Raw genomic sequence first — 23,786 nt, forward strand, 5'->3', positions numbered from 1 at the left:
CAAAGTAAAAATTTTAATGTACATGGGAGTAATTTCAGGAGAATGAATCATGGTGACAAAGCTAATGGCTAGAGGTTTTGGAAGCTACTTCTGTCTGTCATTACCCTTTCTTATCTATTCTTTCTTTTTCCCTCCTTTGCACTTTCACCTACTTCTTCCCTCAAAACTCTATGTCTAAGGTCACAGTGTGTGACTTCTTTCTTCCATCATTTATGTCCATTCATTGAATCATTGCACAAATATTTACTCACTACCTATTATGTCCCAAGTTCTAGGGATATAATAAGTTAACAGAACCACAGAGGGGATCTTGTCTTCATAGAGTCTGAAGTACAGTTAAGAAGACAGACAATAAACAAATAATAAACCAATAAATGTAACACAGGAGAATATCACACAAATCAACCAATATACAAAATGCTGTTCTGCCAAATTTCTGCCTAATGTTCCCTGTCTAGTACTTAAAATTTAAATACTGCTTTTTCACGATTTGGGAGGCCTATTTAGTAAGCAGTTGTAATACACTGTCTTTGTTAAAGAACTATTCCTGGACCACAACCACCATGTCATTATGTCATTTTATAGAATCCAAGCTGAAATTAATTAATTAATTTTACTTTTTGTTCATGCCACGAGGCATGTGGGATCTTAGTTCCCCGACCAGGGATCGAACCTGCCCCCCTGCACTGGAAGCACGTAGTCTTTACCACTGGACCGCCAGGGAAGTCCCCAAGCTGAAATTTATATGTCTGCCACTCTCTGATGTGACATTTGTATTCTACAAATCCATAATACTATAATCTTTATACTTCTGTCCCTCTGTAATTCATTATAACTATAACCCTCTCAGCACTTCACATGAATTGGAAATGTAAAATTGTTAATAGCCTTCATAAAACTTGGCTTCTATAACTGACTTCAGTAATTTTGTCACATTTTAAGAAAATCAAAGTATCAAAGTTATGCTTCAATGCTTGACAAACTCTACCTTTATATGGGCTGAGCAAATTTATATGACTGGCTTTATCTTTGGGTCTGGATGTCGCCATCTTAAAGTGACTTAAAAAAATCTTTATTGGCAGACAATACATTCCATACCTTACCCCAAAAAAGCTTCTGCTTATAATCCATGAGTTGGATTGTTGGACCACATGGAAAGGGAAGAATAAGCTCAGGGTAAAACATTAGAAACGTTTTTCTTGATAAAGACTCAGATTTTTAACCATACTTTATTGAGTCTCTTTTTATGTCTCGTTCTAATGCTCAAATATAGAAAGATTTTGACTTTTTTTTCCTGTTTTCATGGAATTCCAGTTTTGAAATAGGCTTTTAGTGGTAGCACATAAAAGTTACCCAAATTTAAAAAAATTGGGCTTTTCTTTTTGTTTGTTTTTTAAATTTTATTCATTTATTTATTGGCTGTTTGGGGTCTTCATTGCTGTACATAGGCTTTCTCTAGTTGCAGTGAGCAGGGGGCTACGCTTCATTGCTGTGTGTGGGCTTCTTATTGTGGTAGCTTCTCTTGTTGTGGAGCACGGATTCTAGGAGTATGGGCTTCAGTAGTTGTGGCACACGGGTTCTAGAGCACTGGCTCAGTAGTTGTGGCGCACAGGCTTAGCTGCTCCGCAGCATGTGGGATCTTCCCGGACCAGGGCTCGAACCCGTGTCCCCTGCATTGGCAGGCAGACTCTTAACCACTGAGCCAGTGGGGAAGTCCCGGGCTTTTTTTATTTAATGAAAGACATATGTTCACAAAAAAGTGCTGGTGAAGGCAATTCTTTGTAACACTCACAGTCCTTGACCTCATACCACTTGTCTAGGTATACAAGCTTAAGTTTGAAAATCTTTTCAGTTATTGTCATACTTTCTAAGGCAACCTATCAAATAAAAGGGTTAGGAATATTTTTCATATGAAGCAGATACTGCTGAAGCATAATGGGAAGTGTAAAGTGCTTATAAACCAGAGTTTGTAGTCTGAACAGATTCCAGCTCTTCAACAAATTTTAGATGAATTTGACTCAGTTAATGAAGGTTATAGGTCCAAATCTTCATAGGCTAAATTGGGTATGAGAGGTCCTTGCATACTTATTTCAAGCTAGGTCAGGGTTTATCAACTTCAACACAATTGACACGTATGACTAAATAATTCTTTATTGAGGAGGCTATCCTGTAAATAATAGGATATTGGCTTCCACCCACTAGATTTCAGAAGTATCTCCCCAGTCCAACAATCAAAAATGTCTCCAGACATTGTCAAATGTCCCCGGGGAGCAAAATCACCCCTAGTTGAGAACGACTGATCTAAGTGGAAAGAGTACTTTTTTTCCAATTTCTTACTTGAGGGAATAACTGCAGTGACAGAAAAATTTCAACAGGCTGATTCTTTTTTGAAAGCTCTATTTTGCTCCTTGTATCAAATCGTCATTTTTTTTTTGCCCAATTTCTTGAAGTGTCACTAATTCTTCTTTTGAAGCCATGTGACACAAAATGAGAAAATTTGAGACTAATGGCTAATTACTTCAAAGAGGAAAATGAAAATGTCCAAATTAGAACCTTTCTTCAATTAAAACTTGGTCAATAATAATTTTTGCTGAAGAATGTGTGCTGTCGTTATGTAAAGGTGGTCTTTAGTGTTCCATTTTGCGTTATATCCCCAAATAACACTAGCCTTTTCTATTTTAGGGCTGATTCAATTAGTTGGCATATAATTGAATATATCTTCTAAATTCTTATTTAAATACTATTCTGTTTTCATTTTAGAACTTTTACTAGATTCTGCTTATCCCAATAATTAAGGGAAATGCATTCCTAATTCTGGACTAAAATAGCATGTAGCAAGTTGAAGAAAACAAAATGCAAATGCTTTAGAAAAAGAACATAGTTTTAAGTTAAAATATATTAGTCCTATTTATCATTTCTTAAAAACTAGAGTCCTGAGTGACTTATTTTAGGTTTTGTTCTGGGATAATTGCCTACCTGCCCCATCCATTCAGAATGCTTAATTTTTAATATGCAAGTATATGGCTTCCATGTAGTAATTATCATTACCAACTGGGTTCAGGCATACGCTCACCTGGCCTTCTTCTAGCTTCCTACAAATTGCCTCATACTCACTCGCTCAGTCTACCTAAAAGTTACTGCTCTCTCCCCAACCTCCCCCCATACACTTTCTGTATAAATTTTTTTCTTATCTTATTGTATTTCTAAGTTTATAAAGATAATACATGAGTGTTGTAACAAGTTAACATATGGATGTCTAAAGAAGTTAAAAATAATTCCTGGGCTTCCCTGGTGGCTCAGTGGTTGAGAGTCCACCTGCCGATGCAGGGGACACGGGTTCATGCCCCGGTCCGGGAAGATCCCACATGCTGCGGAGCGGCTGGGCCCGTGAGCCATGGCTGCTGAGCCTGCGCGTCCGGAGCCTGTGCTCCGCAACGGGAGAGGTCACAACAGTGAGAGGCTCGCGTACCGCAAAAATAAAAAAATAAAATAAAATAAAATATATATAATTCCTAACTTTTCTCCAAACCCATTTCCTACACCTTTCTCTATGCTCTTATAAAAACATACAGAAACGTGTATGTGTACGTACGTACGTATACACACACACACACATGTTCTTTCTCAGTCTCCTTTACTGATTTCTCCTCTTCTGTTATCTTTCTAAAGAATAGATAATTCTGTCCTCAGCTCTGTTCTTTTTGCTTCTATACTTTGCTTCTTTCTCCTTAGGTGCCAAGATTTTAAATATCTAACAACTCCTAAATCTCTGTCTAAAGGCCTCTCCTCTGAGCTTAGATTTATATATTTAACTGCTTAGAAGACATCTCCATTGGGATGTTTAAATAGACATTCAAATATTTGATTCTGCCCTCCAAGATACCTGGTACTTCCTGTCCATTTGAATTTAGGTGTGGCCATGTGGCTTGCTTTGGACAATGAAAGGAGTAAAGAAATTACATGTCACATTCAGATAGAAGCATTAACAGTCAGTGTATGACTCTCCACTTATTTCCTCTGCCATGGTGATCAGTAATAATCCTATCAGCTTGAGTCCTGAAGTGGGAATAACAAGGAACAGAGTCCCAGGCAGCTTGAGATGCACGTGCAGCATGAGCAAGAAATAAATTTTGTAGTTTGCAGCCACCAGATTTTGTGGAGTATTTGTTGCAGCAGTATAACTTAACCTATCCTGACTAACCACCGATGTGTACTAGGATCCCAAATTCAACATGGTCAGAATGAAACGACCCACTCCATTTTCTCCTTTCCCCATCTTACTCATTTTATTAAATGGCACTAACACACACCCATCATCCAAGATCCAATAATCTTTTTTTATTTTACTCTTTCTCTCACTTTCCAAATCCAATCCATCAGTAAATCTTAAAGGTGTGGCTCTACTACCAAAATATATCCCAAATCCAACTACTTCTCACTATTGCCACTACTGTGACCCTAACCCAAGCCATCATCATCTCTCTTCTGCACTGACTCAGCAGCCTCCCCATTTTCCCTCTAAACACCAATTCTCTCTTTCATCTTTATTACTGTTTTTTCTTATTGATTTCTTAGAACTCTTTAATTTTGGCAAAGGTATTAATTCTTTACCTTCCATATGTGTTGCAAATGTTTTCTCCAATTTTAACTTTTTTTTTTACCCTGTTTATTTTTTAGAGTCAGATTAAGTCACTGGCTTTTATTACCATCAGCCTTAGTCTCTTTGTGCTTAAATATGGTACAGAGGGACTAGATACTTTATACCTCTAAACCTTTCAGTTCTTGTTCAAACTGGAGGTGTCTGGTAGGGAGCTAGCAACACAGAGTAAATATTCAAAGGTCAACATAACTCTCTGAAACCAAAAGGATGATTTTCCCCCTCAGGGGGAGTATTTCTTAGTAGGGACTCTAATGCTAATCCTAGTACTTCAATTGTCATCTGTTTTTCAATTTTCAGATGATACATTTTGTTACATAAATGAATGGATTCAAGGCAAATGAATCAACTTTTAAATTTAAAATTTACAGAATTCTTTTCATTAGCCTAATATTATATGTTTTCATCTTTAAATCTCAATTAGATTTTTTTAAATAGCGGAGGATCAAGGGCCAGATATTAGGCCATGGAATGGCTGATAATCCTTAGATAATATACATTGTTTGTACATTATGCACAACTCAGTCATAGACGGCAATAGTGCTGACAGTTACAAAACTGCAACTTCAGGAAGAATGATTGGTCCAGGAAGATGGGAAGGCTGGATACTATGAATTTGAGTGTTTGAAACAATGACATTATTTGAGACTCATAGGCAACGGGGCGGTGAGTGGGGGGGGCAGATGTGGGCGTTCAGAGACTCATAACATGGTCCTTCAACAATATGTTAATTCAGTGAGGAAAACAACATATTTGCACAGGCAGGGGAAAGGAGTTGACAAAATCTGTGTATTAATTTAAAAAAAATAAATAAACAAGATTATATAATTATGCCAATAATTTCCACTATTTATTTATATTATCTTTTACTTTCCTGTAAAGTTTAATCCATTTATGTAATATATCTCTCCTTCTGAATACTATTTTCATCATTTTATATTTGTTTCTTTCTCACCATCCTCCATTTAAATATCTTCCTCTTTTTCATTTTTTCTGTGTGTTTTAAAATCTTTTTTTGAAAATTGCACAAAAGACAGTTATTAAGAAAATGACATGGGAACAAAATTTAAAATTGCCCATACAATTAACATTTTGGTGTGTATCTTCTCAGGATTTCTGTGTGTAAATATATATACATATAAATATCATCCTGTACAAAATTTTAAGGCAAAAATGGGATTATGTTACCTGTGGTGATTTTTTTCAGTTAATTTATCATGAAAATTTCCATTGCAATTGATATATTTATATCTTTATGTACATATATAAAATATATATCTTTAGTTTTCAAAATTTGCTTCATAGCATTTCACTGATGTACCACACTCTACTTAACCAGTTATCTATGATGGATATTGATACAGTTTTTAAACATTGGTAATTATGAAAAATGTTTCCAAATAATTTTTGAACAAATACCTTTGCACAACTATCAAATTATTTGATAAAAATAAATTTTTAGAAGTGGAATGGCTTGGCCAAAAGGTTGGTACATAACCAAGGCATTTGATGCATGTCACCAAACTGGTCACCCTCCAGGAAGGCTGTGTGTATACCCTGCCACATGTAGCAGTACATAAGAAGGACAGCTTCCTCATTACCACCTATCAGGACCGTTCTTTCACATTTCTCATGATCTGAAGCTCAAAAATGATGTTTGGGGCTTCCCTGGTGGTGCAGTGGTTAAGAATCCACCTGCCAATGCAGGGGACACAGGTTTGAGCCCTGGTCCAGGAAGATCCCACATGCCAAGGAGCAACTAAGCCCGTGTGCCCCAACTACTGAGCCTGCGCTCTAGAGCCTGTGAGCCACGACTACTGAGCCCACGTGCCCCAACTACTGAAGCCCGCGCGCCTAGAGCCTGTGTTCCGCAACAAGAGAAGCTACTGCAATGAGAAGCCCGCGCACCGCAACGAAGACCCAATGCAGCCAAAAATAAATAAATAATTATTTTTAAAAAAAGGATGTCTGGACAGCTATTTTAATTTACAATTCCTGGTTGCTAGTGAAATTGAAACTTTTCTCATCTTGTTATCAGTCTTTTTACTTTCTGTTTTTTGGTCTTAAATGATTATGTCTATTGATTGGCTGGTTTTTGTTATGTTTTAAATGAACTGAATAGAAACAATTCTATTTTGAGGACATTTAATCCTTTGTATGTCATACATACTGCAAATATTTTATGAATTTGTCATTTGCCTTTTAACTGTTTACTATCTTTTGTCCCATACAAAAGCTTTAAATTTGCATGTAGTTTAAGTTTGCATTTTTTCCCTATTTTCTAATTCATTAATTTTTACTTTAATCATTAATTTCTTTCTTTCCTTAGTTTTTTTTCTCTCCTTCCGACCTTTTTTTTTTTTTTTTTTTGCGGTACGCGGGCCTCTCACTGTTGTGGCCTCTCCCGTTGCGGAGCACAGGCTCCAGACGTGCAGGCTCAGCGGCCATGGCTCACAGGCCCAGCCGCTCCACAGCATGTGGAATCTTCCCGGACCGGGGCACAAACCCGTGTTCCCTGCATCGGCAGGCGGACTCAACCACTGCGCCACCAGGGAAGCCCCCTTCCGACCTTTTAAATTTATTTACTTCTATTAAAATAAGAATTCTATTTAAAGTTATTGATTTTTCTCTGTGAATAACACTGGGTATATTTTATAATATTTCCTGTATAGTATTTTCACTGTTATTATATTTCAAATAGTCTGTAAATTAAGCATTGATTTCCATTTGGATCCATTCTTGGAGTGTATTTTTTCATTTCTAAGTAGATAGGTTTTCACATTTAAAGTTTGCTATGTAGGGCTTCCCTGGTGGCGCAGTGGTTAAGAATCTGCCTGCCAATGCAGGGGACACGGGTTCGAGCCCTGGTCCGGGAAAATGCCACATGCCACGGAGCAACTAAGCCCGTGCTCCACAAGAGAAGCCACCACAATGAGAAGCCCGTGCACCGCAATGAAGAGTAGCCCCCATTCACTGCAACTAGAGAAAGCCGGCGTGCAGCAACGAAGACCCAGGGCAGACAAAAACAAATACATTTATAAAAAAAATAAAGTTTGCTATGTGTCTCTAGTTTTCTAAAGCTTATTAGATATCCAATATTAATATATATTTTAAATATACACATACATATCTTTTGAAACCACCTTTTTTCTTATACCAATCACATTTTTTTTTTCATTTTGTTTTTTGCCCAGCTGATCTGGTAAAGATAGGGAGAAGGATTTTAAACTCTCATAACTACAGTGATTCTGTATGATTTCACTGTACATTGTGATAACCACATTTCTATAAATTAACAAAAGAAATAAATTTCTACTTTTTGATTAAAAATGCTTCTGTGAGGGCTTAAATTTCAAAATAAAACTTATCACAATGAAACTTCTAAAATCATACTTGATGACAACATGTTTTCAGAACAGAATCATAAAGAATTCCTTTTATTTTGGGGCAGTGTTAAACCAATTCCTTTGAAAAATGTCATAGGGCATACAAAAAGATGTCTAAAATTCTGTGAGGAAAAATACATCAAAAAAGCTACGACATAAGACATCATTATTCTCTTATTTCTCATTAACTAGAGAGAAGTCACTTCTTTTTAGATACAATAGGGAAAATAAAAATATAAAACAAGCCCCAAACATCCTTCAGAGGTCCCTGTCCTATCACCCACTGTGAGCTTTCTAAACAGCAGATCAATTCTTGCTTCCCTATAGTCTATTTGGCAAGATTCATAAATTTGGGAACACAATATAGATTCCACCTCATTTATCAAAGCTTTTTGCCTTCAATTGAACTATCCTTTTTTCCAACTGTTTAAAATTAAAGTTGGGGGTTCAAAAACTAAGCATTCATTAGCAACGCTCTTTTAAGACTGGTTTGCCAAAAAAGAACCAAAGGTTTATTGGTGTTGCAGTGATTGAAACAGACAATTCATTTTTATATGCACATAGAGCTAAAATAATACTTTGAGGCTAGTGAGTTTTCATCCTTTCTTTTAACTTTAATGGTATTCTTATTAGTTTATGCATAAATTAAGGGAACCAGATGGGCTCTCCTTAAATCCCAGGGAAATACATTCACTAAACTTCTTTAGGAAAATCAAGGAAAGAATGTACATTATTCAAAGAAAATAAATAACCCTAATGGAGTTGACTATACCTAAACTACATACAATGTTCTTTCAGTCATTTTAAATACTAGAGAGGAAATATATTGGGTTGGCCAAAAAGTTCGTTTGGGTTTTTCCATAAGATGTTATACCTTCTGAGACTGTACTGTCTGCTCCTTCATCTACTAAGATTTTAACACACAACACCAATAAGACATTTCCAGGTTTGATGATGGATTTTCAGTGCCTACTTATACTCTCTCACATATGACCAATTTAGGAGTTAAAGATCTGGCATAAGAGGCAAAACAAATTAACATGGATTTAACATCTGTGTTCTTCTGTGTAATATATTTTGGTGACATTAGATTTGGCACACTCTGTCTTTGCAAATGATGGCCAGAATCCAATGGATTACCAAATCAGCACTTTAGGTAATAACTATTTTTCCCACTAATGGAGACTGACAATGTACACTTGTCTTGCTGAATGTGTTAGAAAATTACTAGACAAAGTGTTTTTTAAATGTTGTTAAAACAGGTGTTCAAATCAGATTTTCTTTCCTTCTTCTTTCCTTAAATATCAAAGCCCTCAACTCTCTACAAATTATTGCATTTAACCTAACTAGAACTTAGTAAAAGCTTAGTTATTTTTATTTATTTATTTTTTTGCGGTACGCGGGCCTCTCACCGTCGCGGCCTCTCCCGCTGCGGAGCACAGGCTCCGGACGCGCAGGCTCAGCGGCCATGGCTCACGGGCCCAGCCGCTCCGCGGCATGTGGGATCTTCCCGGACCGGGGCACGAACCCGTGTCCCTTGCATCGGCAGGCGGACTCTCAACCACTGCGCCACCAGGGAAGCCCAAAGCTTAGTTATTTTTAACATGGCATGTTTTTAACATGTTTTAGCATGTTTCAGTTCTATTTCTCCTTTTCAAATGCTCCTTCTCTCCAATCAAGGCAGTCAACTTCATATTTTTGCTGGGGGCCATACAAGAATCCTTTAGTTTTTAAAACTAAAGTTTTTAGACTGAAATTAAGTAAGGTGATAGTAAATTTCTCTTTTAAATGTAATAAAAGATTCATAAGAGAGTAAATGTAGCATTTCTGTATAACTTAAAATTTTTTGAAGTATTCATTTCTGAACCTAGGGTTCTTTTCAGTTTTCATTTGTGTTTCTGTACCAACATCATTAATAAATTTGAGAGTTTTTATTATAGTATTTTATTCTTTATATTTTAAGGGCTTTTTCTACCTTCAATTTGCCTAATATATCAAAGATACTTACCTGAAACTCAAAGTCTTTAACAAAAACATAACACTAAATGTTTATTAAATTTCTAGACATGCCCACCAAGCAAGGGCATCAAATTAAAGAAGGAAATTAAATGTCTTCTCTCTAGGACAAAGCATGGAGATTACTTTTTACCTGAAGGCCTCAGTTCTGAAAATGACATTCTGATTTACATTTGTGTTTAACCAACCAACCAACCAAACAAACAAACAAAAAAAGACCCAAACCTCCCTGTTACTGTATTATATTTGTTCACATTTCCCAAACTGATTCAGGGAGTCCTAGATTATAGTCTTACTATGGAAGACACTGACTTGGAATCCAAGATCTAGGGAAACCCCTCTAAGGAGGAGACAGACTCTACCCGAAGCAACTTAGGATATCACTATGCCAATAGAAAAACATTTTCAAAGGAAAAATAAGTAATGGGCCTGGAAGGAAAAATTTTCCTGAGCAACTGTGAGTTCCTCACAAAAGGAAAATTTGCTTTTTAAGGACAAATAAAATACATACAATTGTGCAAGGAAGAATGTGACCCTTGGTGTTTTGCCCCATCATGCATTTATAATATAAATCTGTGTGTCTCCTGTAGAAGTTTTTTCTTTCTGGGAGTTTAGAGAATTAGCTCCCACACTCTAAGCATAATCTAAAGGTGGATGAAGCAGATCAATTTAGCTGTCATTGAGAAAATGAATAGTAGGGTTGCTCCATACACCTTATAATATACGTGTGTGTATGTATATGTGTGTATGTTCACTATACTTAATGTATGTAGGAAGATGAATCCATTCATCCTGCTCATCTAAAGAAACATTAATTGAGCAGGCTTCATTCTCTTTAGTGTCTGGTTAGTTATCATAAATAATGAAATACCATTCACTAAATAAACAATTAGCCTTTGTGAGTCTGAAATGAGTCACCTTTTATAGCTGGCTCATGTATATGGCAGGCAACAAGTCAGGTATGTTGCCTTGGGGACAACTCAGACAAGCATTCTAGCATGAGAGGGAAAAGTGAATCTCATATTCTCCTTTTGAAGACTCCAGATCTATACTCTGGAGACAGCACAGCTTGTATTCCAGTGTTTTCCATTTATACTGAAATTCTAAGCTAAAGGAAAATAGCATGCAGATGTGCTCCTTGTGATTTGAAGAGGCTCTTTTGTGCCAGAGTCCATGGTCAGTATAATGATCATATTTTAAAAGTATTAGCCTTCTATTTTTTCACAAACTATTACTTATTCATAATATAAGCAACCAAGAATTAAGGCATAGGGGCAATAAGCATCAGCCCCTCCAAAGCAGCTGCTCTTTAATTAAAAATCAAAACAGTTAAGTACTTGCATCTTTGGCACTCTTCAACCAACACTCTAACTGGCACCCAAATATCTCCCACAGCATTGTACCAAGTGTTTACACTGCAGACGGGGGCTCCAGGTGCCAGGAGACCCTGGAAGGCCTTCTGCATCATCTGAGAGGTGGCCTTGAGGAGCAGCAGCTTAGAATGTTTGAGTTTTATTGCTCATTGTATAATTATTTGAAAAATCAGTAAATTCTGTTAAACTGAACATTTTATTACCCAGAAGAACTTGACCAAGCAAGACACAACAAATGGATGACTCCTATTATGAAGAAGAGTTTTCTTTGGGGAATTTTACAAATGCTTTTAAGTCATCAATGAATCACTAGTGAAAGAAGCAAATCATAAATGCTTTTTGAATGGCCTAAGGGTTAGCACCTCCCTAATATGTCAGCAGCTGATTCCCTGATCCTCAGCATGTATAGGCTTGCTGTTAGTGCACTCACATAGCTCAGGCTATTTAAACGATTAAGAGATGCAGCACGTGCAATTCTAGACAGCGACTCAGTGTAACCTAAGTGACCAGGATCAGAGATACTTACTATTCAAGAATCAAAATACATTATATGGTATAAGAACTAAAATTTTGTCCAAATGTTTTTTCCAATAGTGGTATATTAGTTAGAAATATTATCTTTTACTTTGTAGAAGAAATCTTTAATTGATTTCATAAGTTACCTTCTGTTTTAAAAAGTAAACTATTAGTGGGCTGAGTTTGCCCCTCTGGTCCTTCACAAATGTCTATCTTGTAGTTTTCTTATATTATTTTTAACTTTATTAAATATTATTACTTGGGTCAAAAGCAATTATAGCAAGATATAAATTTATAAAGTGACACATTTTCAATACCAACCATCTCTATCACCTTATTCCATAATCGCACATTCCATCAAATTAAACTCCAAGATTTCCCACATTTGTTTTAAATTCTATATGTATGGCTTATGAATAGCAATTTTGATGAATTCCAGCTGGTTTAAATATGCAGGCAGACCCTTTATAACAGAATCCTTTCAATTCTTATTGTATTCAATGAGGCCTATTTTAAGTGGGCCACCTGGTAGGATAAAGCACTAATAATTCTCCACAGAAAAAAAAAGAAAATCAAATCACCCTGCTAAACTTAAGACCATCTTCCCCAACTACATTACTATTACATACCTAATATAAGTGAGAAGTAGTTCTAATCTTCTGGAAAAGTTGAATTAAAGTTTTAACAATCTAGCCACCCTATGAACTACTAAATTACTCATTTACCTATTATAACAACATTAAAATAATTTCCACCATTTGTGTGCGTTGCCTGGTTTCACAAATCTATCATACACATTTCAGTCTCCCCCTCCATTCCCCACACCCTCCTGTTTCCATCCAGCTGGAATACATCAAGGGTGCAGAAGCCAAGGCAAATGTTGACCCCACCCTCCTCCATCCATTTTAAGGCACCTTCAAAGCCAGAGCACTGATCTAGCTCAGTTTCACCAGCAAAGCCAGCCATCCTGCTATTTAAGACACCAGTCTGGGGTTTTTATAGCTACACATTAACATGAGAGCTTTGATTTTTGGTCAAAAACTTCAGCTGCACTGAGTTTCATCAGACTGTCTTCCCCTTTCTGCAGAAGAGTCCTCATTATTAAATCTTCATAATCTTTGCTCTCAGTGTTGCTCTCTTTCCTTATAATAACAACCTCTCTGAACTGTCCAATAACCAACCCTGAGGAACATAATATTTCCCTTCCAAAAGGTCAAAAATGAACAGCCATGATGGTAGTCCAAGCTCTGTTTTCTCTGACATTTGCACACCCTCTGTGCGCTGTCACAGACATTGGTCATTTCAAAGTGCACAGAAACACTCTCGCCAAGGCACATGAGGGAGGGGAGTGGGGGTTGGAGAGAGAGGAGCTGCAGTAGGACAAAGAACTTACTTTGTTGTTCCCCTGTGCATGTAGCCGCAAGGAAAAAGAAACAAAAAAGAAATATGTTAAACATAAATTTATTTTAAAATCATGAGATTTTTCATGCTAGAGCAAAATCCAAACAAATAACTTAGCTATTCACTGACATCCCATTCATACACATACAGCGCCCAAAGCTCATGGACAAGTCAGAGATTCTGCTTATATTAAGTGAAATCATACATTTATAACAGTAGAAAATTATGACAGAGATATCCCCCTTTCTTTCTACTTGAAATACTTGAAGTATGGGAACCTGGCCAAAAAGCATTGGTTTGAATTGGTAATAAGTGAACTGTTAGCATGAAAGGCAAAGTATTTAGTATGTCAGCTTGCCCTTTCCTGACAGCCCCTCCTCCAACGTGCCAAGCAGTGGAAAATTTCATCAGCCAATGCATTTTTAAACAAACACTGCATCCTTGGTTTCAAAGAAGGTAGGGGAAAAAAAAAATGAGTAGAGGAAAAGACTGGGTGGCTCTGGGGAGACAGGGTAAGCAGACCAAGTTACGACCTCCATCTGTACCATTCCTTTACTTCGTAAATTATGACTTTTGTCTTGGGTTGGCATGGGAAGCGAAAACTGTATAGTGGGGATACAGCCAAAATAAACACTGGTCCACATTCAAGAAAATGGGTCTGGAAAGGTTAGTCACAAAAATGTAGTCATTTCTAAAAGGGACACTCTGGATAGAGACACAAGAGAGCCGCCAGCCACAGGCGGCAGGCAAATGGCTCTCCTGTTTCAAACTGGAGCTGCAGGAGTATGTTTTATATCAAACAATTTAACTCACATATGGCTTAAAAAAATAAAACGGTGATTCATTACTCCCAGGGCAGCCCGAGTCCTCGCAAGGTCAGATCCTGTGAGGGAGACGTGATGGGATATGGGCAGGGAACAGATCTGAACTCTTTTCACAAGGGGCCCAGAAGGAATTTCTCTCTCCGCTGAGATGCAGAGTGGAAGAGAGCTGCAACTGAAGTGTGTGCATCTGTGGAGGAGCCTGAGCACGCGTGGAGTAACAGGTTGAGCTGGAGATCTGGCATTTAGTTTTAAGAGAGGAAGTGTGTGCGGGGAAGTAATACATACAAAAATTTTCTGGAGAGCAGTAAGGGAACCATCACAGGAGGGTATATTTTCTGGAAAACAATGCCAATTGGTGACTGGGGAAATGTCTAATTCAAGGACCATCGAGGCCATCATATTTAATAAAAGCATAAATTTAAAGACACTGGTAAAATAGTGTAGAGAAGCTTCTTGACATTGTGAGTTGCCGTGATATAACCGTTAACATCACTGGCTTACGTGAGACATAAATAACAGTACAAGAATGAATGAAATCGGGGGAAAAAGAGTCTTTTGTAAAAGAATATGCCAGTGGTTCAATAAGGCAATAAAGATCCCCAAAGAGAATTTTATCAGGAGTAAAATATTTTTTAGAGAATAATGGGACCTCGGTTCTCCAAAGAAGTGCAGTATTGCTGAAAATACCTCAGACAGATGGGGTTTATTGCATTCCACAGCAGTGCAGCTTTTGATCTACCAAATAAGTTTCAGGAGTTCAACCAAGTATTTTTGCACATTAGGGAATGACTGGCTTCCCTGCTCGGTGGCAGATGGTTCTGTTTGTAGTGGCAACAGTGATGTCACAGAGTAGGGGGCCTTAATCCTTAAATATGAGAAACATACAAGTGGAGGACGTGGTGTGGCTTTGCGATTTCTTGTTTCCTTCAATCATTTCCCAATTGTCTATTCTGAGTGAGGCATAACAGTCATGACTGGTGAATTGTAAATTCTCTATTATTCCTCCACCACTCTGTATGGCAGCATTTATATTTAGAAAGTACCTCCACTGAAGAAAAACTAAACTCTTCGAAATTGGTCATGGAGCTGCTCTAATTTCTGTGGGAAGCACTGTTGGATAAGCTAAGAATAAAGTTACGTACAGCTGGACTAACATGGGCATTTTCTGTCTTGTACAAAAGACTGCTGAGTAAATGCATGGGAGTGGTCATCACCATATTAATAAATATTTATGGGGGTCTGTGTCCATCCCTCTTCTCCCCTATTTGTCATTTGCCACAGAGAAAAGTTCAGTTGCAGAGTCTATCCAAAAGGACTTTCTGATGTCCCTAAAAGACTTCATTACGCGATGGTTTCAACCTCCAAGGCAGTCCTTAAAAGCATGAATTATGACTGGGAGAGTCCTGGGAGAGTCCTGAATTCAGAGGTATAGTGAAGTTCCAGGGTGCTTCACTTTCTACTGTCATTTTTCATCTCTTAAATCATATACTAGAGGGGAGGACCATTTATCTAGATAGCTAAAAAAAACCCTTGTGAAAAGTTCTGAGGTATACGACTTAACAAATACGCAAAACTGAATTTGCACCAAATTTATTTCAGGGCATGCACAGATTTGCAAGCTGCTTTTTTCGGATAGCCAGTTAACCAGCAGCTGAGGGTAGGCTTGTGGATTCTCACTTACCCTGACAGCCTCTATGGCTCACTCCCGACTAACTGATGGAGCCTTTGAGGCCAGCCTGTCCACAGGGCAGCAATTTGGTACCCTGAGACAACAGTTGGGGAAACTCTCCCCAAATCTCACTGATAGTTTCCAAAGAAAAGGTAACTACTAAACTGAGAATTACAGCTTCATGGACACATTAATGATAGTCAATCACAATAATAAAGGCTACATGGCATTGAAGGCTTTCATCCAATTGCAGGCACTGAGCTAGATGTGATGTGCAACAGTATTCATTTAGTCCCATAAAATCACTCAGAGGAAGAGATTATTATTTTGTGTTTAAAAAAAGAATAAACAACTAGAGAGTGAAGTAAGTTGCCTGAGCCACACGGCACATAAATGGAAGGGTCGGGATTCCAACGCGAGTGGATTTGACTTAAAGTCTACTTAACTTCAATGCACACAGAATGTTCCAAAGAATTTGGGATTCCTTCATGTTTATATATAAATTAAGTCTTACTGTGAGCTGACAAAACTGTGTCAGAAAAATCAGTCATTTGTTATACCACATTCTTTAGATATTTAATTAAATTTGCACTTATTTGTGTTCACACTTAGAGGAAAAATTTATGTACATGTGTCATAAAATATTTTAAAAGTTTTAAAATTATGACTTGCCTAGCTATTGATACACACACACACACACACGCTTTTTGATGCTCCTTAATTTTGAGGGGGAAATGGTGTGGAGCAAGAAAGGGAATAAAGTTTTGGGTACAGAGGTTAGTTATAAACATAGCAGAGGAACTCAGTTTCAGGGGGACTCGGTTTCAGTCCCCACTCCTGTTTCAACTTTCCCCAAATCCTTGAGGGAACATCTCATCAGTAAAAAACAAAACCAGAAAACTATTAATTAATTCAATTAGAAGCATCTTTACTTTGAAACTGTGTAAAATCCTACACACTTATTTAACAATTTTATACTGACTATAATTTCAAGTTAATGGCCAAAGGAAATAGAAATAAAAAATAAAATTCTGCCTAATCCAAATTCAGATTTAAATATATTTAAAAAGTATTCTGGCTGCTCAGAAAGCTCAGGTGATGGTAGAGTGCCAGAGTTGTGGCTCAGAGATGCTATGTCTAAGTTCACTGGGTAAGTCAGTGGCATAATGGGAAACAAAATTCAGGACTCCTCATTTCCATTTTAGGGCCACATACTATTACAATACAATGCTCAGATAAGAAGTCTACATTTAGCATTAGATCCAGAAAGTTTAAGGGAATGAAGGTAATTAGAAAATGCACATGGGAATATAGTTGGGCTGTTGTACTTTATATAGGTATCCACTATAGTTTTTTTAATCACACCGTAGAGTGGTTATTTATTTGCATCTCTCTCTTCCACTAGACTTGGAACTCCTATAAAGTAAGAATTGCTTCCTTTTTAATCTTTGAATCTTTAGAGTCCATCATAATAGTGATAGATGAAGGTAAGGAAGGAGGTGGGAGAAGATGGTGGAAGGGAAGGAAAGGAAGAAGAAAAATTTGTAGAAAACTCCAAGAGAAATGACCTAAGAGACAGAAGGAACAAGGTAGCAGAACACTGTGATATGAGTGACATAAAAACATTCCACCACGTGGACACGATAGAAAAAGATATGGTGAGGATAAACATGTTATAAAAAAGTATGCAACCTTAGTTTGGACAAAAAAATTATCCAAAATGTCAATTCATTCAAATTTGGGTTATAGCTATTTATCTAACTGAAGCCAAACTTACACAATTTAGAAAAATGACCTATGTAGAATTTTTCCCAGTTAAAATAGAGATGTCTCATGTAGAGTTAAAATAGAGATGTTTCATGTAGAAAGCAGAACTTTATCTAGACTCATATCCATGTATGACACATAAATGTTTCATTATTAGGGTAGGGATTGACTGATTTGCTGTTGACTCAATGGTTTATTGATACAAAAACAAAACCACCAGAAGTCCTAAAAATTTACTTGGAAAGAGACATCTGTTATTAGGTTACTCTGACTTCTTCATCAAATCTTTCTAAATTAGGAATAACTCTACCTAAAAGTATCGCTTCCCCCAAACCTAAGAGTGTTCACGAAATGCAATGTTTAGATAAGCATTCTACTTAGATTGCTTTCAGTAGTTAGCTTCCATTTAAACATCTGAAAGTCAAGCAATAGTGTAATATAACCTGCAGATCTACATGGTGCATAAGAAATGCAAATATTGTTTATGATGAAAACTGAGAAAAGCGATGCTCATGGCACACTGCCAAGTTTAATTTCCTGTCATGTCTTTGGCATGTAGTAAAAAGCCCCTTTGTCTCGATTTTCCAAGCAATTGTACAAAATGTATGTTAATAAGCAAATAAAAATGATGTGAAAAGAATCAAAACAGTTTGTGTAGGACAACTCTAGATTTGCTTCAAATTGAGCAGCCTAATAAAAATAAATAGCAAATATCTCATTGAGCATCTTCTTTTGTGTAGAGCTATGGATACATGAAAATTCAGATTTATAAAAAGAGTTCACAGAGGGATGGGTAATTTTGCTTTTCCAAGACAGTTTTTTGCTCACAAGAGATGCATTACATAATTTTTTTTAAAATAGCAAACTTGTGTAGTGCATTTAAAATAAGTTTAGTTGACAAAATTATGATGTAAGAAAACATTTTCACAAACATTACAGTTCCTTGGAAGGAAGACACACACACACACACACACACACACAAACACACTGACATTTTATATAACCAAACGTATTTGGAAGACAAAAAATATCACAAAGTATTTACAATCTCATTGGGCTGTATTATAAATATCCACAATGTTTTAACTCTCTTCTACTTGCTTAAGTAAGTAGTCTGTGATGAAAATAATTATTATTCTCATCGTCATCATTATAAACAAAAATAGAGTGCTTACTTGTGTTTAGCCTGTCCAGTGCTTTCCCTGCATTATCTCATTTAATCCTGTCAACCACACTATAGCAGACTCTTGTTATCTCCATTTTAGATGCGGGAATCTTGAAAGATAAAAGGGCTAGGAAACCTTCCCAAGATCTCACAGCTTGTATGTGAGCCTCAGGAATTTCAGTCTATGTAGTTTGATGCTAATGCCTGTGATTTAACCCACAGGCTGTGCTGGTTCTCGTAACAATCCAGCCATAACAATCTTTTAAAAATATAAATCTTATCATGTCACTAACTGGCTTGAAACCCTCCAATGGCTTCCCATCTCACCCAGAATAAAACTCAAATGCTGGCCACCTCCTTCAAGGCCTACATAATCTGGCTACTGACCACTTTTGGAAATCATCAACTACTTTTGTTCTCCTTCATTGTGTCTAGACACTCTGACTTTTTTTGCTGCTCTTCTAAGACACTGAGCTGGCTTTGTACTTGCTAGCCCTCTGCCATGAACACTCTCCATCAGACGTTCATAGTATTTATCCCCCACTTCTTTCAGGAGCCTACTCAAATGTCAGCTCTTCAAAGGAGCCTTCCCTAATCACCTTACTAAAATAAAGCTCACTTGCCCCTCATTCTCACTATCTGTCTCTAATTTTTTATAGAACTTATCACTCTAACAATCACACTCTACAATTATACCGTAACCATTCAATTATTTAACGTCTGTTCCTTGGTGGGGCAGGGCCTCACCGTTCACCTCTGCATCACTACTGCCTGGAAAGGTAGCAGGCAAAAACCACATGCTCAACAGGCTTTTGTGGAATGAATGAATAAAACATTAAGTATATGTGCATTTTTAATACAGAACGTTTAATATAGAAATTAAACACACTACCGTCAATGGACACGAAAGAGTAATAAGTAATGATTGGAATTAACAACAAAAATAGAAGTGGTACAGAAGATACCTCTGTACTGCATAGCACCTGGAAAGAGTCTGGTTTCACCTCATTTGGAAGGCACAGGGTGTGTCATGGGGGTTCACTGTTTTAGGTGTTAACCAGACAAGTGGAGGTTGAGATAGGGTTAAGAGGTCTACGTGAGAACTAAAATAACAGCAACAAGGAGAATGTTTTGGCACAAATCCTCTATCCTTTACCCCTGGAACTTTGGAACTTTGTTAAATTCCAGTGTAACCTCAGGGATATGGTCAGGTCTGAAATCCACCCCGAGATGCTTCAATTGTCCCACAATGTGCTCACATCTCAGACTTTCCCTTGAGAAGACTCTATCCCTATCTGGGGCCTAGAAATAACCCAACTTATACATGGTCAGTCCTATAAACTAATCTACAGCCAATCTAAGCACCACAAAGGTCAAGCTGGAGTAAATCCTTAAAGCTCAGTCTCATTGCTTAACTTCTGGGGGGGAACCTGGATAGTACAATTCTCAGGGGTAGCAAGTAAGCAGTGAGAGCCACTCATCTGAAGAGTCTGTTTAATGGTGTGTGTACACATGCTGGGTGGGAATACTGAAGTTTAAATACAGACTAGTCTGTGTAATATTACATTTTCCAAAGAACACAAATAGAAGGTCTGTTTATTAACTTGAGTGAGAGAACTGTCTCTAAGACCCTTGAAGTATATTAATAAAGATAAGTGGAAATAACTTATCTTTATTAATATAGCAATGGTAATATTTTTTTGTTCTTTTATACTCACAATGACATTAACCAGAGTTTAATTTTGGATATAGGTACCACAGACATAATGAAAGGAGGTAGATTTTTATAAAAATAAGTACATTTTAAAGAATATGAAATAGTGTTCTGATTGATGATATATATATTATGACTATATGAAGAATGTTATAACCTGCTTATATGAATACTATAGAATAGTATACTGTAGAACAGCATATAAAGGAAAATAAAATTTTAAATTAAAACAAAGAAACTCTCTTGCTTTGAGATCACATATATTATGTTTTATGGCAAAGTTGGGCATTTTCTTTAAAAATATACTGATGAACTTCTCATAATAGAAATCTAATGGATAAAAAAATATATAAGCAAAGTAGCAGTTAAAACTATGGCAAATTAATTCAGTCAAACAAGAACTAGCTTTTCCAGCATATAGTATGTAGAATTATGTTTTCTTAAACATGGTTAATAATTTTAAAATAAGAGATATGTCCAACTTACTAAAGATTTATCTGGATAAACCCCAGCTCTTAGTAGAGATGCCTTCCAGCTGTCTACATCCTCCTGTGAATCACATGCCAGCTCGAGAAAGCGATAGTCTTTGTATACATTCCTGGAGTCAAAAGAAAAATCATGCTTTTAGTTTTGAACCAAATTCAAAATGATTTCATATCCCTGCAGATGATGATACAAATGACAGTCCAAATGAAGGGTTCTCTGACAGTCACTGAAGAAAAACAAAAACAACCTACTGCATTTCAAATAATTAGCCAATTCCTATATGTATGTATTATACAATTTAAAAACCCTCCCATTAAAGAATTTAGAGTTATCTGTACTGCTAAGCAATAAGAAGGGAAGGAAATAACAAATGTTCTCAGTATGACACACTGAGTGCCAACTGACAGGGAGTTGTTCTGAGGGGAATGGATTTGCTATTGTCTAGTAATCAGATCAATTTTTGAAACTAATTTACAAATCTAAATGGCTCATAAAACTTTAAAATTATGGCAATAATCTCAAAAAACTAAAATATTATGCTGGATTCAAATCACAAATGCTCATCAATATTGTGAAAAGGAAAGAACATTAACTAATATTTAACAGAGTAAAGTGCCTATGAAGTGCATACTGACAACTGGACAATACTATAATTTTATATTTCCTTTCCTAATAATAAAATAATACACAAGATGTAATAATGCCCATTTAGAATAATTTAGAAACTAGATAAAAGTATAAAAATGGATACAATCAACCATTTTCTACTATTTACAGATAAACCTATTTCTTTATATTCTTTTGTTCTATGCATTTTTTTACAGTTGAGTTTCTCTCTCTTTCTCACTCTGTCTCTCTCTATTTTGTGTCCTTTTCACTTACTATTGTATCATGGTCATATACTTATGCTATTACATCTTCATAAACATCAAATTATAATGTTACAATATTCATTAATATAAATGTATGATAATTTACTTGACCTCCTAATATTAGGTAAGTAATTTACTTTATTTGCAATCATAAATAAAGCTCAAATAAATATTTTTATCCATAAGCCTTTGTCTTTCTACTTTAATTTACTACTATTATTTTCTGAGGATAGATTCTTACAGATAGAGTGACAGAATCAAAGTTATAATCATTTTTGAAGACAATGATACACGTTCCAATTATTTTTCCAGAAAAGATAATCCAATTTAGACAGATACTAGCAGTGTACAAGATTAACAATCTTTTTCTCTTCTTTATCTCTTCCAAGGTGTTCTCATTCATGGCTAAGAGTTTCAATTTACACCTAACTCAGATGGCTTACATATTTACATCCCCTGTCCAGACCTGCCCGATTCATACTGCTTATTGACTTCTCCACTTGAGTATCTCAAAGGCACTGTGACATGGATGACTGAATTGGTGATTTCCAACTCGATGTTCCCATTTCATGCAGCATCAGTGTAATGCAGATACTTTGGAGGTATCTTAGACATCTTCCACACTCTCATACACCTCCTTACATTTTACCACTTAAAAGTGTGCTTCCTGTATATTGACCATCATGTTATTACCATCTCTCTTTTGGGTTATTACAACATCTCTTTAGTCTTGCAGCATCACACGACCACTTTAAATTTGCTCCCTAATCCTTATTATCTTCTGAAAATGTGAATCAGATATTCACATAAATATACCTGGTTATACCAGTTAAAACCCCTGGTATAAAACACTGCAATGCTACATGCTTTTAGGAAAAGACCACACTCACTATGATGGCCTACAAAGTCCTGCACAGTCTGGCCCAACATTACCTTACTCTCTAGCTTCTTTCCATACTCTGTTCTCCCTTGATTTTTTTTTTTTTTTTGCGGTACGCGGGCCTCTCACTGCTGTGGCCTCTCTCATTGCGGAGCACAGGCTCCGGACGCGCAGGCTCAGCGGCCATGGCTCACGGGCCCAGCCGCTCCGCGGCATGTGGGATCTTCCCGGACCGGGGCACGAACCCACGTCCTCTGCATCGGCAGACGGACTCTCAACCACTGCGCCACCAGGGAAGCCCTCCCTTGATTTTTAAGCCACACTGGCCTTTTACTTCTTCATATATGCCATGCTTACTCCCGAAGTCTTTGAATATACTGCTCTCTCTGTCTGCAGCTATCTGTCCTTCCCTCATTGCACAGTTAACTCCTGTGCCTTCCCACACTCATGGGACCAGTCCACTTAAAGTACCCAGCAGTTGCACATGTGCCACAATGAACAAAGGAAAATAAAAGGACACCCAAAGAGGTCTAACAGCCAGAGAGACAAAGAATAAAGAAGGCAATCAGAGCAGTCTATCAACAAAAGAGAAAGGTTGGGGGTAGCAAAAGAATAATAAGTATTTGAAGAGGTACAAAAGGGCATTAAAAAAGACTTATAGAACTAAGAAAAATAAGATTTTTAAGTTAATATATTGAGTAGATAAGTTGAAGGAAAGGATGATCAATCTTGAGATTAGAATTAGTAGATGTTAAGATCCAGTAGTAGAATTAGAAAAATATAAAGAGAGAAGTGTGGAGGAAAGACCTAGAATATCTAACCTGTAAATAAAAGGAGTTCCAGAAAAAGAAAAGGAAGATGGGAGGAGAAAAATAATTATGAAAAAAACCTATTTTTTCAAAAAGAAACGTGGGGTTCCCTGGTGGCGCAGTGGTTGAGAGTCCGCCTACCAATGCAGGGGACACGGACGGGTTCGTGCCCCGGTCCGGGAAGATCCCACATGCCGTGGAGCCGCTGGGCCCATGAGCCATGGCCGCTGAGCCTGCGTGTCCGGAGCCTG

The 23,786-nt window shown here is 37.0% G+C and overlaps 1 protein-coding gene across 1 annotated transcript in view; it reads right to left on the bottom strand.

Moving 5' to 3' along the window:
- DNM3 (dynamin 3) overlaps positions 1-23,786 on the bottom strand; it is a 545,828-nt gene that overhangs the window by 51,853 nt on the left and 470,189 nt on the right. The window contains exon 16 of the mRNA XM_089911124.1: positions 20,975-21,086. Coding sequence (XP_089767250.1) covers positions 20,975-21,086 — 112 coding nt within the window. The remainder of the gene's footprint in view (positions 1-20,974; positions 21,087-23,786) is intronic.

This window comes from Delphinapterus leucas, chromosome 1 (assembly GCF_059928025.1).
Source record: "Delphinapterus leucas isolate spDelLeu-1000000601 "Yukka" chromosome 1, BTC_Dleu_Yukka2, whole genome shotgun sequence".
In the NCBI taxonomy this organism is placed as follows: domain Eukaryota; kingdom Metazoa; phylum Chordata; class Mammalia; order Artiodactyla; family Monodontidae; genus Delphinapterus; species Delphinapterus leucas.